The 19,375-nt window shown below is 39.1% G+C and overlaps 1 protein-coding gene across 2 annotated transcripts in view; it reads right to left on the bottom strand.

Annotated features, from left to right (window-relative positions):
- The window catches only part of PIK3R3 (phosphoinositide-3-kinase regulatory subunit 3), a 121,756-nt gene that overhangs the window by 6,363 nt on the left and 96,018 nt on the right, over window positions 1–19,375 (bottom strand). For both annotated transcript variants that reach the window (XM_046016273.1, XM_046016281.1), the window contains exons 6-9: window positions 10,464–10,606; window positions 7,590–7,766; window positions 4,527–4,601; window positions 3,928–4,098 (exon numbers count right to left, since the gene is read on the bottom strand). In XM_046016273.1, coding sequence (XP_045872229.1) covers window positions 3,928–4,098; window positions 4,527–4,601; window positions 7,590–7,766; window positions 10,464–10,606 — 566 coding nt within the window. The remainder of the gene's footprint in view (window positions 1–3,927; window positions 4,099–4,526; window positions 4,602–7,589; window positions 7,767–10,463; window positions 10,607–19,375) is intronic.

Raw genomic sequence — 19,375 nt, 5'->3', positions numbered from 1 at the left:
ATTACTGTGGGTATGGGGTATGGGGCAGTTTAGCTTGAGGTTATAATTCAGTTCCATCCCAACTTTTGGTTTCACTCATTTTCTCAATTGTTTTCTACTCTCTATTTTATTTACTTCCATTCTAATCTTCATTATTCCCTCCTTTTTGCTTAGGTTTAGTTTGGTCTTCCTTTTTCAGTTTCTTAAGGTGGAAGGTTACTTTATTAATATGTGGTCTCCTTTTTTTTTAACATAAATGTTTACAGTTATAAATTTGGCATTTAGGACTGCTTTAGCTGAATTCTTTGAGTTCCGATAAGCTGTATTTGTTTACTCATCTCAAAGTATTTTCTAATTTCCTGTTTTCTTTCTTTGATCCATTGGTTATTTTCTTTTAAAGATTTTACTTATTTGACAGAGAGAGATCACAAGTAGGCATAGCCGCAGACAGAGAGAGGAGGGGAAGCATGCTCCCCACTGAGCAGAGAGGCTGACTCTGGGCTTGATCCCAGGACCCTGATACCATGACCTGAGCTGAAGGCAGAGGATTAACCTACTGAGCCATCCAGGCGCCCCAATCCATTGGTTATTTAGGAATGTGCTGTTTACTGTCCACATTCGAGGATTTCCCAAATTTCCTGCTGTTTTTGATTTCTAATTACTTTCCACTGTGGTTAGAAACATTTTCTGTGGGATTTCAACACTCCTTAAATGTATTGAGACTGTGGCCTAACCTATGGCCTATCCTGGATAATGTTTCATGTGCACTTAAGAAGAACGTATATTCTGCTGTTGTTAGCTCTAGTTGTCTTTAAAATATCGTTCAAATCTTCTGCTGCCTTTCTGATCTGTCTAGTTCTATCCTTATCAAATTTCTTATCCCAAATGGCAGTAAGGATCACAAGTGCTCACTACCTGAATCCTAACCCAGAGAATCCTTAACCCGCTGACTGCGGGTCTTTAGCCTAAGAAGGTTGTAGAGTTAAGCAATTTCTTCTTAGGCTTCTTGATGATGTCAGTAACAGAAATCAAAACGGAAGAACAAATGAGTTCTATGTGTGACTTCCTACATGATCATGTTAACTTTGCTATGAGAATCTCCTAAAAAACTGAACATACTCATATTCCAACTTCAGCAAGTTGTTCTAAGTATACAGGGAGATTACTGTAGGCAGGCTTCCTGTAGCCAGAATGGCTGGCAAACAAATGGGAGTCTTTGTGATGCTAGACTCTGCTTCCAACCATCCTCAGTGTGAATGGAAACATGATATGTGTCTACAGGTGGTTTTCATAAGCAAGGGAAATCCACACTGCTGTGGACTTAGGCCTGGGAGTCTCTGCCTAAAGGAAGAAGGAAAAGAATACACCTCTTGAAGGTACTCAAGCTGTTCCTTGGTCTCCCAGGAGTTAGCCGAGCTTCAGGGCAGCACCTTCCACCAGCCAAGTTCTTAACCCACAGGCTGCCACCCAGTGACCTGGGTGAGGGTAAGAGTACAATGCACTGGTCTTACTGCCTTTCTTCTTTTTATTTTTTTTTTTATTTTTTTTTTTAAAGATTTTATTTATTTATTTGACAGAGAGAGATCACAAGTAGGCAGAGAGGCAGGCAGAGAGAGAGGAGGAAGCAGGCTCCCCACGGAGCAGAGAGCCCGATGCGGGGCTCGATCCCAGGACCCTGAGATCACGACCCGAGCCGAAGGCAGCGGCCCAATCCACTGAGCCACCCAGGCGCCCCCTCTTCTTTTTATTTTTAAAAGATCTCAATTTCTGTAAGAACAATCCTGTCCTGGCATTTACACTCAGATAACTTAAGTAACCCAGGTAAGAGAGAAAAGAATGTTTTAAATAACTGTAGGGGCACCTGGGTGGCTGAGTCTGATAAGCATCTGACTCTTGGTTTCAGCTCAGATCATGATCTCGGGGTCCTGGGATCAAGCCCCAAGTCAGACTCCATGCTCAGTGGGGAGTCTGCTTCCCCTCTCCCTCTGCTCCTCCCCCTGCTTGCGTGCTCACTCACTCCCACTCTCACTTTGTCTCTCTCAAATAAATAAATCTTTAAAAAAATATTTTAATAATTGTATCTTTGCAAAAACAGTAATCTAATGCACTTTTCAAGTCCTCCCCCATATTCTGCCCATAGATATCCCATTATTCATCCTTTCAAAGTCCAGTTCAAAACTACCTCTTCCACAGAACCTCCCAACCCTCTCCTCTTCCACCAGAATTAATAGTTCTTTATGTGTACAGCCTACTGATGATACCTATTTCACAGTAATTCTATTTATCTTGGATATTTAATGGTGAAATGAATAAAGTATGGTATAATAGAAAAATGTGGGCTTTGAAACCAGGTAAACATGGAATCAAACTCTGACTCCAGAGACCACAAAGAACAAGATGATCACATAAAGCACTGAGCACTCTGTTAATATGAGTGTCTTTTGTCCATCCTCACCACCTTGCCTTCTGAGGGCAAAATCATCCTGTTATTTTTGCTTGCTTTCTGCCATATCCATCATTAGCATCATTATCATAATAATATTGGTAGATAACATTCACTTATTATGTACCAACATTGATTAAAGCACGTTAATTAACTCATTTAAGACTTATAAAAACCCTCAAGTAGATATTCTTATCCTTATTTTTCAGATAAGGAAACTGGACAAAGAAAGGTAAAGTAATTTACCCCAGATTATACATCTGGTTAAGTAGAGTCAGGATTTGAATGCAGTATATTTGGTACCAAAGCTTGCTCTCATATTATACCTTTCTCTAACTATGGTCTTTGTCACTGAAGGACTATACACGACACACAAAATGTGACAGATATGGTTAGCTATCCCCAGAATCTCACTTTCCACTAAAAGGAAACTAATAGAGGCACCTGGGTGGCTCAGTACTCATGACCTCCGCTCACGTTGTGATCTCACAGGTAACAGGGTGGGATCAGGCCCCAAACTGGCACCCCTCCTCTGCCCTGTGTACTCCATGCTCAGCAGGGAGTCTGCTTGAAGATTCTCTCCCTTTGTCCCTCCCCCTTCTCTCACACACTTGCTCTCTCTCAAACAAATATATCTAAATAAATAAGTAAATAAAGAAATGAATGGATGGAAACTAATAAAACAGGCTTTTCCAAACAAAGTCATAAGATCATCTTAAGGAAAATACCCAACATATTTGATCACTACCCCAACAGAATACTACTTAAGTACAAAATTTAGACAGTTTTTCTTCTGAAGTAAAAACAGTTCTTAAGCCTTACTTAAACTAACACTGAAGCCCAAATTAGATATGTAGGAGACTACTACAAAATTATGTGATTGGACGGGGGGACACCTGGGTGGCTCAGTTGGTTAAGCTGCTGCCTTCAGCTCAGGTTATGATCCCAGAGTCCTGGGATCGAGTCCCACATGGGGCTCCTTGCTCAGCAGGAAGCCTGCTTCTCTCTCCACCTCTGCCTGCTTAAGCAGCACTCTTTCTCTCCCTGACAAATAAATAAATAAATAAATAAAATCTTTTTAAAAATTATGGATTTTTTTTTTTTTAATTTCAACTAATATACCTATCTAAAGTAGGCTCCACAACCTACGTGGAGCTTGAACTGATGACCCTGAGATCAAGGGTCACAGGCTCTACTGACTGAGCCAGCCAGGCACTCCTCTTAGGGGATCTTTCAATTGAAGATCTCACATTACTTTTCACAAATACCTGAAAATCCAATAGCAACACTGCAGGGCTAATCTGCTTACCATGTGAAATTAAAATCCCCAAATAATTTCAGATACCATTTCTCCTAAAGCAACTAACTGTTTTCTTTATACAGATACTAAAGGTCTAAGCCATGGGTTCTCATTACTCTAGTTCAAATAATTTTAACTGAATTTTAGGAGGGATTGAGTTTCTATTAATCAATGCACAAATTTTCAAAAGCCAGAAAAGACTTACACCACAGAGCAAGCATAACATCCTTTCTTGCTACTCTCACGAATTAAAAATGCACCATCGGGTTTCCCATAAAGCAAGTCCTCTGCTTGTACTCGATTGATATCCTCAACAAACCAGGTTTTCTCATCATAATGGGGCAGGTTTTCATCTTCTTCATTGATAAAATAGGTCCTAAAAATTAAATGTTAAAATATTATTCTAACAACCAGGTTACTCACATCTAAAAGCAAACTCATGAATAAAACACTCTTCTATATCTTTAACCACGAAATGACAAAGTAAAACTACAATTACTTGGACATTTTTTAACAACTTCATTATTGCCTATGGTGCAGAAAACACAAAATTCACAAGTCTCATCCAATCAGCTGACACATGAATGTCTGAATGAGCAATGCTTATGCACCCAGGTTTCACGTGGCTCAGTGGGTCTCTGACCTAAAGTGCCTACAGGGTACTCTTCAAGCAATTCAATTTAAAAGAAGTACAAAGCTCTTGATTCAATGTCCTCAAGTGAAAATGAGAGCCAACGTCTTAGTATGTACAAAGAAGGCTTAGATTGGTAACAAAACCCTCTGATAGAAAGGTAGAGAACTTACTCATCAGCATCCTCATTCTTGATTCCCAGCCAGGCATTGAGGCGCTTCTGTCTCACTCCTTTGTGATTGAGCCACCTGCCAGAAGGGGGACACCAGTGTCAGTATCTGTGCAAACTCTGACTAAGTGGACATGTCAAGCTAACCAAATTTCCAGAGTCCAAGAACCTCTTTTTTAACTCACTCCCACTAAAAGTGGCAAGAGATTTCCTTAAACTAGTTTCCCCTTAACTTTCCCCCAATTTTCGTAAAAAAGCAAAGGAGTTACCCTGAGATTGGGCACTTCTGTCATTTTTCATTTTCCTTTTCTAGAAGGTTGTACAACCATAAACACACATATACTTGTACTCAAACACACAGGGACATCTGTTTCTGAAATCATTAGTTAATGTGAGCATGGTGTCACATTTGCAATCTCCGCTAAGCCAGAAGACTCAATTCCTATGTGGCCCACTACATGGAGTTAAAACATTCTAGAACAATTTCAAGGTCTATTCTTGTACCAAAGCAAGCCACAAGAAATTCATGATGGCAATCTGAATAATTAATATAAATGTGCCTCATCACTAGACAAATCATAGTATTTTTAAATATACCAAAACTTTAGATGTAAAACAACACACCATTAAATTTAGTTCCACTGAACAGCCACTGATGTAAAAATCTGAGTGAGTACGAAAACTCTTTCATTCATCCCCATCCTCCAACCAGGTCTCATCATAAACATCCTCTCTTCATCAGGGAGGACTGCCCTGATTATCCCAACTAAGACAGTCCCCTTGTCACTCTTCTCTATATTTTGCCTTATTTTATCATCTTCATAGCACTTGCCTGAAATTCATTATTTTATATTTTCACTTACGTTTGTCTCCCCCACTAAGATGTCAGCTGCTTTAAAGAAAGGGGTCTGTCCTATTGTTCAGAGCTATTCCCAATGCTGAAAATGGTGCCGGCATATAGTAGATAATCTGTAAATATCTCCCTAAACACCCTAATTATCTTTACTAGCAGATCATGATTTATCACCCATGATGTTATCTAAACTCTTTTATATGTAGTTTATGTAACTCATTAAAGGAACATTCAACATCTAGTTTGCCGTACTTATTCATGCCTCTTGGGATGGTGTATTTTTTTAATAATCTCATCAATTTCCAGAGCAAACAAGGACTTCCAGTCATTCCTCTGGTCCACGGCCTAAGTCTTCTTCTTGGGCCTTTTTTCAGCTTCCTTACGTGACCAGAACCACATAAACTTCCCAAGAGCAGACTCCCCTGATTTTAGACAAGGTACTTCCTTGCCTTGTTTCCAAAACTCTTCTGTATGCTATGTGTACTTGCTTGATTTTTCTTTCCCCCAAGAGCAAACTGAAATGATCTCTAGAGAGGAGTTACTAAAAACTACTCAGCACAGCATAGTTCTAATTGTTTGCCCCCAAAACTTATCACCTTAGATTTTACTCTACTGAAGCTCAACAGCCACTGTTCCCACCTCGAAGCTTTTATTTTCTCCCCTCTCCCGTTCTCATACAAAGAAACCTTGAAGGCAATGGAAAACCCAGTCAGAGGTCTTTACTTTGTCTTCTACCACGAGTTTGAATCAAGTTGTGTTACAAGCATAAAAGTCAACTATAAACATATTTTGTAGCAGAGTCTATTCATTACCTAGAACAAAACCTTATATTTTCCTTTCTCATGGATTCTCTCCTTCTATAAGACAATCATTTGTCCTAAAAATCTAACATCTTGTTCTGAAAATATATCTTTAATCTATATTTGAGTAATATCCCTGTATCTAGCTGAATCATACAGTTTTCTATAATATTAAAGAGTTGAGTTTCACTCCTCAAATTATCTTGCATACCTGCTATTGGTGGCACATATAACTATTACTTGAATACAGAATTTCATTTCTTAAACATAAAAACCCTTTAAGAGACTGTCCTGTATACTTATTTCTAAGCCCCACTATTAGTGTTGTCTGTGCTCATGAGGGGTAATTTCTATTTCTGTCGTTCTACTATGTAGTCAAAGATTCTGGTTTTTGTATTTAGGCAAACACTAATCTGTCCTTTTTTTTTTTTTTTTTAATAAACAGATAATATATTTTTAGCCCCAGGGGTACAGGTCTGTGAACTGCCAGGTTTACACACTTCACAGCACTCACTACAGCACACACACTCCCACCCAATGTCCATAACCCCACCACCCTCTCCAGCAACCCTCAGTTTTCCCACCAACAGTGTAGGAGGGTTCCCCTTTCTCCACATCCTTGCCAGCATCTGTCATTTCCTGACTTGTTAATTTTAGCCATTCTGGTGTGAGGTGGTATCTCTGTGGTTTTGATTTGTATTTCCCTGATGCCAGTGATGTGGAGCACTTTCTCATGTGTCTGTTGGCCATATGGATGTCTTCTTTGCAGAAATGTCTGTTCGTGTCCTCTACCCATTTCTTGATTGGATTATTTGTTCTTTGGGTGTTGAGTTTGCTAAGCTCTTTATAGATTTTGGATACTAGCCCTTTATCTGATATGTCGTTTGCAAATATCTTCTCCCATTCTGTCAGTTGTCTTTTGGTTTTGCTAACTGTTTCCTTTGCTGTGCTAAAGCTTTTGATCTTGATGAAATCCCAATAGTTCATTTTTGCCCTTGCTTCCCTTGCCTTTGGCAATGCTCCTAGGAAGAAGTTGCTGCAGCTGAGGTCGAAGAGGTTGCTGCCTGTGTTCTCCTCAAGGATTTTGATGGATTCCTTTCTCACATTGAGGTCCTTCATCCATTTGAGTAACCTGTCCTTTTTAAGCTACACCACATTGCTCATGTCAAACCCTCCCTCTGAGATTTCCCATTTATATGGATTAAAATCTAGAATGCTACATTCTGGTTTGCCCCACATGTTGATTTTAGGTAAACTCTGGTACCATCAAGTACTACCAGGATTGCTTTCCTAATTTCTTAACAATCTCACTGGCCAGTTCCCAATTAAAATCTCTTCTTCTGCCTCTAACATGTCTAGTGCCAGCAGTAATCTTGTGCTTGTATTTCTTCCCATACAGGCCCAGACTACTCACACAAGGTGCTGATCTCGGATCTTGCGCAGCTGGATCAGGTCAGGTTTGATACTGTTCATTTTTTTATCTATTTCCCGGTTGTCCAAAGCTTGTTTCTTCAAATCCTGCTCTAGACGCATTTTGCTATCATGAATCTCACCGAGACGTGATTTCAATTTGTCATAATTCATCATAATTCTGTGAAAATATTGACATATTAGGACTAAAACAGGAACTGAGCAGAAACATTCTGTAATGTGAGCATAGTCCTAATACCTTAAGTGTGGAAGACATCTGTTGTTCTTGCCTAGCCCTTATCTATTCTCATTCTTTTGAAAATGGCACCTTGGTCTTCCCTTTAGGTAAGGTCTCCCTGCCCCCATCTCAGTCACAGGTGAATATTCATACAACCCAGCCCGCCCGCCCCATTAAGAGATCTCTCTGTCAAATAAATAAATAAAATTTAAAAAAAAAAAAAGAGTTTTCCATTACAAGGGGTGCCTGCGTGGCTCAGTGGGTTAAAGCCTCTGCCTTTGGCTCTGGTCGGGATCCCAGGGTCCTGGGATCAGTCCCGCTGCTCAGCAGGGAGTCTGCTTCCCTCCCCTCTCTCTGCCTGCCTCTCTGCCTACTTGTAATCTCTGCCTGTCAAATAAATAAATAAAATCTTAAAGGAAAAAAAGGAAGAGTTTTCCATTACATCCTATAGCTACCCTCAGGCCAGTGACTGGTTCAGGAATGGGAATAATACCCTAACTGGCCCAATGAGAGTCAATTCTAGTTTGCTAGAACTATTGCCAACAGAGATCCTCTCTTCCCACTGAGATGCTAAATCAAAAATATGTGATTCTAGGACTCCCAGTGGCTATCCTGCCACTTCATAGGGAAAGCCTTCCTGAGGATGAAGCCAGCACAGAGAAAAACAAAGGCAAAAGATACGGTATGAGAGAAAATCCTGATGACCCTGTTTGAGCCCTGGATTCAGTCATGACTGAACAAGTAAAGCTGTACGTATGATCTTCAAGAGGTAGCACGACGTAACAGTTAAGAGCAACGACTTTGCAGTCAGCCTACCTGAGCCTGAATCTCTGCCACCTACTACATGGTCTGGGCAAGTTATTCAGCTTCTTTGTGCCTTCATTTCCTTATCTGTTTAAAATGCATGGCTACAATAGTACCTACTTCACTAAATTATTATGTGACTTAAATGTGGTAATACATGTAAAAAGGACCAAACAGTGCCTGGTATATCTCGGCAAGCACTCAGCAGATAATGGTGATAAGCTTTTCCAGCAAAGTTTTGCTGTGCTCTGAAGGCAGTAACTGTCTGCGTCATTCATTCGTCACTCAGAAATATGTGGTTTTGTATTACTATTAAAACTTCATCATCAGCTTACTTTACCTCCCTTTGCAATAAAAGTACAAATTATTTTCTATCCCTTCATTGTTAATAATAATAATGGCTATTTATTGATATCATATGCCAAGATATATATATACATACATACACATGCCTTTCTGTACCATAAATATGCATGTGTGTGTCTATCACCTGATTCTCACAGCACTTCAAAAAGATATTATCTATATTTCATAGAGGAGGAAACAGGCTGAGAGAGTTAAGTAACTTACCCAAGGTCACACAGATAGTAAATGATAAATACAGAATTCAAGCCCATGGTTTTAACCACTACGCTATACTGCCTCAACAGCCCTTATAGCCCTATTCTTATACACACAGAACTTCACTGACACTTTGGTGCTAATATGAGAAACAGTTTTGCTTTTCCCTTGCAGAAGATTCATTTTTATTTATTATCCACTTTTTCATTCCTCGGCCCACTGTTATCTAGCTTCGTCTCCCAACATTCCACTAAATTTGATATGATAAAGACTTCCAATATCCTTTTAGTTGCCAGACTCCCAATACTTCTCATGCTGCTCACTCTCTCTGGGTAATTTTCTTAGCACCTACTATCACCTACACACTTATGCCTCCCAAATCCTTTCTGTACCGTGAGTTCCAAAACCAAATAACCGGCTGTCTGCTTCTCAGACAACTCCATTTGGGTTCTGACAGAAACCTCAAACTCATTGATTCCAACCCTGAACTTTCCTCATGCACTTCCTATTTTGGTGAGTAACACCATTCCTTATTCATTCTTATTACAAATTTAGGAATAATCCTTGACTTCTCCCACACCTATCATATTTGGTCAGGTATCAAGTCCTCAGCATTTCCATCAATTCCCCCCCTCTCCTTTCCTGCCACTGCTCTGGTTCAGGCCCTCACCATCATTTAACCTGATGACCACAAACACTGCAGTCACCAGCAACAGTCAAGCTGGTCTTCCTGCCCACAGTTTTGTTCAGCCTTCAATTTATTCTCAGAGTGCTGCTGTTGATTTTCAGTTCAATAAAAATTCAGTGAGCATCACCATGTACTCTCAGGGACCACAACAGGTGCTAGAGCTATCAGGAAAAATAAGCAACCATCCTTATTCCACTAACAAGCCTGCAGTTCAGTGGTTGTGATCTTTAGTAAATGTTACAGAAGGAATCAGAACCAGATACTGTCAGGGTAGGGATAAAAAGCTTCTCAACCAGTCTAGGGAATCAGGGAAATTTTTCTTAGAAAAGACATGTGTAAAAAAAAAAAAGGAAAGAAAGAAAAGACATGTGTAAGCTGAATCCTAAAGGATGAGCAGCAGTTAAAAATTTGGAAGGACACAGAAGGAACACAGAAAAGAGAAGATTCAGTTTGGTGCCATTAGTCAGGACAGCAAATAGTTCCAGATATGACATTTAAGGGGGTAAAAGCAAACACAAAAGAGACTATTGGGGGAAGAAAAGAAGTCTCATCTCACTGATATAGTTGGAAGGGTTAGATAGATTTACCGTTCAATTTCCTTCTCATTCCCCTCTCTGCGAAATCGCTCAATATATTCTTTGCTATGTTGTTTTTGTGTGTGACATTGCTCTTCAAATATTTTAATTGTTTCATTAAAAGCTTCAATTGCAGTCCTCTTCATCTGTATCTCCTAAAGAAGAGAAAAAGGAAAGACATACACTTTATTTATTTATTTATTTATTTATTGGTAACTTTGGTCTTAAAACAAATCTTATAATTCCAGTTGTAATTCCATATAAAACTGAATTTAGATGGCTAAAACAACTCCTAGTTAACGCCTACCTTTATTTATATGCAAAATACATCACTCAAACCTTAAAATAAAAGAAAAAGAACTGGGGCGCCTGGGTGGCTCAGTGGGTTAAAGCCTCTGCCTTCAGCTCAGGTCAGATCCCAGGGTCCTGGGATCAAGCCCCGGATCGGGCTCTCTGCTCAGCGGGGAGACTGCTTCCTCCTCTCTCTCTGCCTGTCTCTCTGCCTACTTGTGATCTCTGCCTGTCAGATAACCAAATAAAATCTAAAAAAAAAAAAAAAAAAAAAAAAAAAAAAATCTATTACTTGAAATATAGCTGAGAATCACCATAAAAAACCCTGAGTTGCTAAGAGAAGTTAATCCTGAACTCTTTGAAGACAAGGATAAAATTATGCCTTTGCACTTCTTATAGTGCTGACCCCCAAAAGGTGTTAAAAGAGTGAATGAATAGAATGGAGGAGTTCATACACCAGTGTGCATAGCCTTATTCCCAGTAGAGTCCTATAGAGTCTATTTACTCTATCAATTCTAAAATACATAGTTTTCCAAACAGATTCATCAACAGATTAATCTGGTTAGAAGCAGAAAAGCGTCTGTATGGCTCAGTCAGTAAAGCATGGGACTCTTGATCTTGGAGTTGTAAGGCAAGCCGAATGTTGGGTGTAGATTATTTAAAAATAAAAAAGATCTTTAAAATGAAAACAAAGAAGCAGCAGAAAATGAAATGGAGAAGAATAGCAGCTAAAATCAGATGGAGAATAAAGTGAAAAACTAAAACTTCACAAAACAAATGCCCAGTAGGCTAAGCCATTCAACATCAGCATAAGTACTCCTGCACGTTTTGATGAGCTATGAGGTTATCTAAAGACTTTGGCATCTGAACCCTAATTCCCCCAAATCTTCAGAGGGTTAAACTTTGTTCAATTTATATTAGAAAGTCAAGAACGATGCATGAAGTTCTAGAGAATTGCTATCCTGAATGTTTACAATTTTAAAAGTTTTGGAGCTTACCGGATAATTCCTCAAAACTATCTAGCATTGATTAATGACAACAAATGACTACTGAGAACCCATTGTACAGAAAGTACAATCTGGTGATAAAGAGATTAATAAAACATGAAGCCTGCCCTGCAGGTTTTAGAACACAGAGATGAAACTGATTTCCGAACCCCAAGAAGGTTCTGTTTCATGTCCTGATAGAAGCAATCAAGTAAGGGTGAATTAGTTATTTACTGCTATACAGAGGCTTCATGGAGGAGATAAGAACCTTATGCTGATCCATGTGGTTGAGGTTATATCATACATATCTCAAATAGTACTGTGAACTTATTGGAATGCCCACATCTAAATAGCTATAAATTCTACAACTCTCAAATTACAGTGGAGAGTCCTGGCTCCCTTGCAAGGTCAAAAATTACCTATGAAGTTCTGGCCCTGTATCTTTAAAGACAACACTAATAATTTACACTTTACTAACACTGGTGTTTTACAGCCTGGCCCAAGCAGTAGTTGTCCCATAAACAATGCCACCATACCTACCACAGAAACTATAAATCTCCCTGTATCTACATCCCCTCTCTCCTTCCTCCTCTCCAACCCCTTATGATTCCTTCTCATCAGCATATAAACAAGTTCTAGTAACACCACTTTGAAAAAATAATCCCTTAACCCTAAATTCTCTTCCAGTCAATTAAGTTTCTTGAACAAATAGTTTATATGGGCTGTCTGTCTTTCCTCATCTCTCATTCACATTCCAACTCACTCTATTCTGGCTTCTGTACCTACCATTCCACAGAGACTGCTCTTTCCAAGGTCACGAATGATCTCATTGCCAAATTCCTGTCCCTTATCCCAATCCATCACTAAATTCTATCACTTCCTCCTAATTACCTGTGATCCAGATGCCAAATATCCCCAAACGCAGTCTATTCTTACCCTATGCCAACTATGACTCAAGATACACAACCTCTTCCCATTCTCTGGGAAGAAATCACTTACTTATATCAAAGCAATCCAAATTTTATCTAAGATTTCACAGGAAAAAAAAAAAAAAACCAGAGGAGGTCTGTAACACTTGTAAATATTTATAAACAGAGGAGATAAAGTCTTTAATCTCCCTTTAACATTCACCTTCCCAGCACATCCTGTACTGGTTGCTAATCACTGCATCCCTCCCTTTCTCTCCCCACCTCCCAAAGCCTTAAATCCTCCAGAGCTCTTCTCTACTCAGCCATTTCACGTGTTGCTCTCAGTTCTCACACAGACAGTTAGCCCTCTCCCAGCTTTGACCCAGGGGTTTTGGCTGCTTCCATCTACTCCCATACCCAGCTCCCCAAATAAGGATTCCATGCCCAGAACCCAGTCTCACATCAGCCGCTCAGAACTCATATTCTGCTATTAAATCCCCAATATTACTAAGGATATGGGCAGCATTTTGTCTAGCCATGACAAGAAAATAGAAATGCAGTTCTATACAAGCCCAAGCAGCAGGCATCAGTGTCTGCTTTTTCTCACCTTTTTTAACAGGAGGGTTAGTACCCCACCTTGACTCTAGTTCAGACCATGTGGCTGACTCCAGGGCCCTACCAAGATGGAGTGTTTTTGGTTCATTATCTTGTATAAATTCATTCAACAAATAAGTTAACACTAACTATATGCCAGGTATTACTTGCAGCACATGGGATACATAAGTAAGCAAGCTTAGATAAATATTTCTGCCCTCCCAGAACTTACAGTTTAGGGGGTTATACAGACAATAAATAACAGACATATAAGTAAGTAATTCACATTGTTTGTTAGAATTACTAAGAATCTGTAAGAATTGTTAGGGAAAAAAAGAACAGTAGAGTGGGAAAGAAGGACTGAAATACAAGTTGCAATTTTATTTATTTATTTATTTTTAAAGATTTTATTTATTTATTTGACAGGCAGAGATCACAGGTAGGCAGAGAGGCAACCAGAGAGAGGGGAAAGAAAGCAAGCTCCTTGCTGAGCAGAGAGCCCAATGCGGGGCTCGATCCCAGGACCCTGGGACCATGACCTGAGCCGAAGGCAGAGGCTTTAACCCACTGAGCCACCCAGGCGCCCCGCAAGTTGCAATTTTAAATCAAGTTGCCATCTGAGACTTCACAACATTTGAGCAAAGACTTGAAGGAGGTGAGGGGGTTAGCCAGGTGAGGTGGGTGGGGAATGTTTCAGGCAAGGAAGCAGCCCGTGCAAACACTCAAAGGTAGGAAGCAGGTCTAGTATATTCGAGGAACACCAAAGTGGCTGGTGTGGTTGGAGTACAGTGAAAAGGAGAGTTAGAAAAAATGAGGTCAAGGAGGAAGAGTGTCACAGAGCATACTGGGTACTATAAAAAGCACTCTGGTTTTTCCTATGTGTAAACCATGGAACCAGAGATAGGTCTTAAACAAAGGAGTACTGTGATCTTACCTATGTTTTACAAGTACAGGTTTCCCCAGCATTCTCCAAATACACAGTTCCTATGAAAGTTTTCATAAAAGTTTTCATAAGCCAAAATGGCATAAAGCAAAGAAGCAATTACCTTAATTTACATGGGAAAAAATCTTTCGTGTTCCTAGAGTCAAAAAATAACGTCTCCTAGGCTTTTTTCTGACACCTTAGGACACATCCTGCTAAGGGATGCACAAAGTAAATGGAGATAAAACACAGATGTACACAGACACAGTTCAAAGTTATGGTGGCTTGACGCTGGGAGGCTGAAGCAGTTCTCAGGGAAGGAATGAGGCGGCACCTCTCCCACCACTTCGGGATGTGCACAGTCTCTAAAAGCTCACTGCAAAACAAGCTCCGGGTGCTATTGTCACTTTTCACTCTTTTTTGTAAAAGCAAAAGTCTTCAGATTTCTTCCAGTTAGTGAAAACAAGTACTAATGTAGGTCCTTCATAAAAGCCAAGTGGTATAACTTGATCTTGCAAAATGCAGGAGATACCTGTATTACCAGCTGCTCTACTGAGAACTGATAAGGGGGAGGGGAATGTGGATAAGGGCAAGAAGATCTGTTAGGTTTCTACGGTAAATCAAAGCAAGAAATGATAATGGGCTTCGAACAAGGTAGTAGTAGTAGATGTGGTGAGAAGGGGCTGAATTCTGGCTACATTCTAAAGGTAAAGTAAACAGGAATTCCTGATGGATTAGGTAGAAGATGTAAAAGAAAGTGTCTCGGTTGGCTTCAAGGCTTTTGACCTGAGCAAAACAGATATGATTGCTCCAACTGAGATAGGGAAGGCAAAGTATGGAACAGCCTTGAGTTCAGTTTTGTTCACGAATTCAGTTTTGACATGTTAACTTTGAGACACCTATTAAACATCCAAGTGGAGCTGCTGAAAAGGTAGTTGGATATTTATGAGTCTATTAATTTAGAAGAAGCAAAGATGTAAGTTTGTGAATTACTGGTGTTAGGGTCCCTCTGGCTAACCAGGCCCTTACACTGGCATACAGATAGTATGTAAAGTCATGAGACTATGTGAGATCATTAGAGAGTGAATAAGTAACCAGAAAAAAGAAGAGGACCAATGTCAAAGAGGAGAAATCAGCAAAGAAGTCCTAGAAAGAATGACCAGGGAGGTCAAATTCTCAGTGGTCTCTACTTATTTCTAGATCTGGAGGTTCCATTTATAATTATTATTACGGTTTTCTGTTCTACTTCTGATCTACAAAAATAATCATATTGTCTCTGCATACAGCCATGTTTTTAATGTTTATTTTTTTAGTGTGATATATAATAAATGCATAAAACAAATGCACAGTTGAACAAATTATTATAAAATAAACTTCCACGACCAGCAACCCCAGAAATTCTTTCTGTGTCCTTTCTGGATCATAATTTCCTGCCTCTTTCCACTCTACCTCCCTCACCTTGGTGATAACACTACCCTGCCCTTTATGATGATCCATTTCCATGTTATTCTTCATGATTTTACCACTTTATATCCCCATCCAAAATTTTTAAAAAATTAACATTTGCCTAGTTTAGTACCTTCTATGAGTAGACGCATAGTATATATATACTTTTGCATCTTTTACTTAATAGTTTTTGTAAGATTAAATGTAGTGTTGCATGTTGTCCTTTAAATAAGTATGTTCACAGGAATACAGTAATCCATCATTGCTTTGTTTGATGCAGAGAAAAGGGAAAAGTATGCCATTTTGGCAAAAGCACACTGTGTTTGACAAATCTTGTCAGAGTACTTCAACCTTTTGTGGGAAAGAGTCTCATCTCTCCCTCTGTGTTTCTTTTTTTTTTTTAATATTTTATTTATTTATTTGCCAGAGAGAGATCACAAGTAGATAGAGAGGCAGGCAGAGAGAGAGAGAGAGGGAAGCAGGCTCCCTGCTGAGCAGAGAGCCCGATGCGGGACTCGATCCCAGGACCCTGAGATCATGACCTGAGCCGAAGGCAGCGGCTTAACCCACTGAGCCACCCAGGCGCCCTCCCTCTGTGTTTCTAAAGTCAAGCATAGTATCATGCCTAGATACTACAAATGAACTAAATTGGAATTTAGGAGATATATATTCTAGTCCTGATTATGCTAAATTGGTTATATCCCTTAAGAGAGTCTTTCTATGCTTCAAGTTCCCATCTATAAGATGGAGATAATGGCAACCCCAGCTATATTTGAGAGAGAGAGAGAGAGAGAGTGTGTATGTGTGTGTGAGAAAGAGAGAGAGAGAGAGAATCAGATTAAAAAAAAAAAAAAAAAGATAGGGAGATTATACATCCAAAAACATTTATTGAATATCTTAGTCTAGTCATGATATATTTTAACTATAGATGACAATAGACCACATACATTTTTCCCTACCCTTTTTTTTTTTTTTTGGCATAATACGTCTTAGAAATTACTCAAAATCAGGGGACACTTGGGTGGTACAGTCAGTTGAACGTTCAGCTCTTGGTTTCAGCTCAGGTCATGATCTCAGGGTCGTGATCCCAGAGTCATGAGATCGAGCCCCATGTCTGGCTTCACTCAGTGTCGGGTCTGCTTTGGATTCTCCCTCTCCTTCTGTCCCTCCCCCCACTCATGATCAGACACGCTCTCTTGCTCTAAGATAAATAAATAAATAAATAAGTAAATAAATCTTTTTTTTTTTTTAAAGCAACCGAGTTTTAAGATTTTGTTTATTTATTTGATAGAGAGAGATCACAAGTAGACAGAGAGGCAGGCAGACAGAGAGAGAGGGAAGCAGGCTCGCCGCTGAGCAGAGAGCCCGATGCGGGACTCGATCCCAGGACCCTGAGATCATGACCTGAGCCGAAGGCAGCGGCTTAACCCACTGAGCCACCCAGGCGCCCAAGTAAATAAATCTTTAAAAATTACTCAAAATCAGTAAATATAGGCCATCATTTTTGATGGTTATAGAATAATTTTGTATCATTTTGTTTTAAAAAAGGTCATTTTCATTATATATATATTATTGTTATTAATGTGCATACTATTATTTCTATTATTTCTTCCTTTCTATTTGTAACTGTATTTTTCCCAAATCCTCTTAATTCTATCACCTCATACATAGCAGCATATTTTCATTAATTGTTCCTTTCCAGTCAGTGGGTATAACCATAGCTGAAATCACTCTGTTCACACACTTCTACATGCTGTCTCCTTTGCCTGAAGCTACATCGTAAGCATTTCTCAAGTCATCAGGAATTCCTAAAAATCACTCAGTAACAACAGTTGCCTCCAGGGAATGGGGACTTTTATTTTGTATGCAATAATTCATATAGAATTCAGCGATAATTTATGCTGAATTTAACAAAAATATTTATATAGCTTTTGTACTTTTTAAAAATTAAAGTTTTAAAATAATTTCTGAAAATCTATTTTAATAGCTATATAACATTCTGTTATATGTATGATCATTTCACCATGCCCTGATGTTGACCATTTATGTTGATTCAATCTGAAGAAGCATCAGTAACTTTTCCCCCATTCTACCCCAAACACTGGCCTCACAGATCACTCATCTAGAGAGCTAAAGGAATACAGAGAAGTTGAAATTTGCAGTGTAAAAAAACATACACAGGCACACCAGAGATACAGCTCAAGTATCAGGTGGAAAGAAAAAGTTATTAAGATCGTTCTCAGTAAGTGACTTATTAAACCTGAAAATAAAATGTAATTAAACATCTCATGTAGGAAAACAGACCATTATAGTATTTCTGGCCACAGGAATCCCACACTTTTTCCCAGTCAGTACTGTATTTCATATCTAATCAATAATCTTCATAGGGCAGTATCCCCTAGTAAGCCCCACAGCCCTGTAGATCCAGGTGTAGTCTCTATCTTAACACCGCCCACCACAGACACTAGCTTGGAAATAAGATCAGTGGCTTTGGGCTGGAAAAATCGATAGTATAAATATTAGGGTCAAAACAAGATCATGAGTTACAGTAGTACCAGAATAGCTCATAGCTACTTAACCTTTCCACAGGTAACAATTATAATTATAAGCTATAGACCAAGATACAAGAAACATGTAATTTACATTAAAGTCAAATTGTCAAAAGACAGAGACTCTTGAAAGAAGCAAGAGAGAAGAAATTTGTCATGTACAAAGGATCCTCAGTAAAATTAATAGCTGGCTTCCCATCAAAAACCATGGAGGCCAGAAGGCAGTGAGATGGCATATGTAAAGTCCTAAAAGAAAAAGACTGTCAACAAAGTATTCTATCTCCAAGTAGTTCCATCCTTCAAAAATGAAGAAGAAATTAAGATATTCCCAGATAAACAAAAGTTGAGGGAGTCTGTTACCACTAGATCTACTCAACAAGAAATGCTGAAGACTTTCAGACTGAAATTAAAGGACACTAGAGAGTTATTCAAAGAAAAACAAGAAGAAATAAAGAACACTGGTAAAGCTAACTGCATAGAAAATATAAAGCCAAGTAGTACTGTACTTTTGTTTTATAACTCCTTTTTTTTCCTATATATGTAAAGGACAAATCCAGGGGCACCTGGATGGCTCAGTCATTAAGTGCGTGCCTTGGGTTCAGGTCATGATCCCAAGGTCCTGGGATTGAGCCCTGCCCTGGGACTGGCTCCCTGCTTCTCCCTCTCCCACTCTCCCTACTTGTGTTCCCTCTCTTGATGTGTCTCTCTCTGTCAAATAAATAAATAAAATCTTTAAAAAAAAAAAAAAAGGCGCCTGGGTGGCTCACTTGGTTAAGCAACTGCCTTTGGCTCAGGTCATGATCCCAGGGTCCTGGGATCGAGCCCTGCATTGGGCTCCCTGCTCAGTGAGGTGCCTGCTTCTCCCTCTCCCTCTACTGTTCTGCCTGCTTGTGCTCTCTCACTCTGTCAAATAAATAAATAAAATCTTTTTAAAAAAGGACAAATGCATAAAACAATGATTATTAATCTATGTTAATGGGCATACAATGTGAAAATAATTAGTGACAATAACAATATAAAGGGAGAAATAACGATTATAGGAGCAAAGTATTTATACACTGCTGCAAATCTGAGTAAGTTATAGTCGAAATTAGATTGTTGTGCAGTTAAGATATTAATTATAATCTTGAAGGTATTTCCTAAGAAAAACTTAAAAAAATACAGAAAAGGAAAGAAGTGGGGCATCAGAAAAAAGATGCCCTACAAAAAATCAATTAAATACTAAAAA

This window comes from Meles meles, chromosome 1, assembly GCF_922984935.1.
Source record: "Meles meles chromosome 1, mMelMel3.1 paternal haplotype, whole genome shotgun sequence".
Lineage (NCBI taxonomy): Eukaryota > Metazoa > Chordata > Mammalia > Carnivora > Mustelidae > Meles > Meles meles.
The sequence above is the reverse complement of the archived record's forward strand: the minus strand, read 5'-3'. Positions and strand labels throughout refer to the sequence as shown.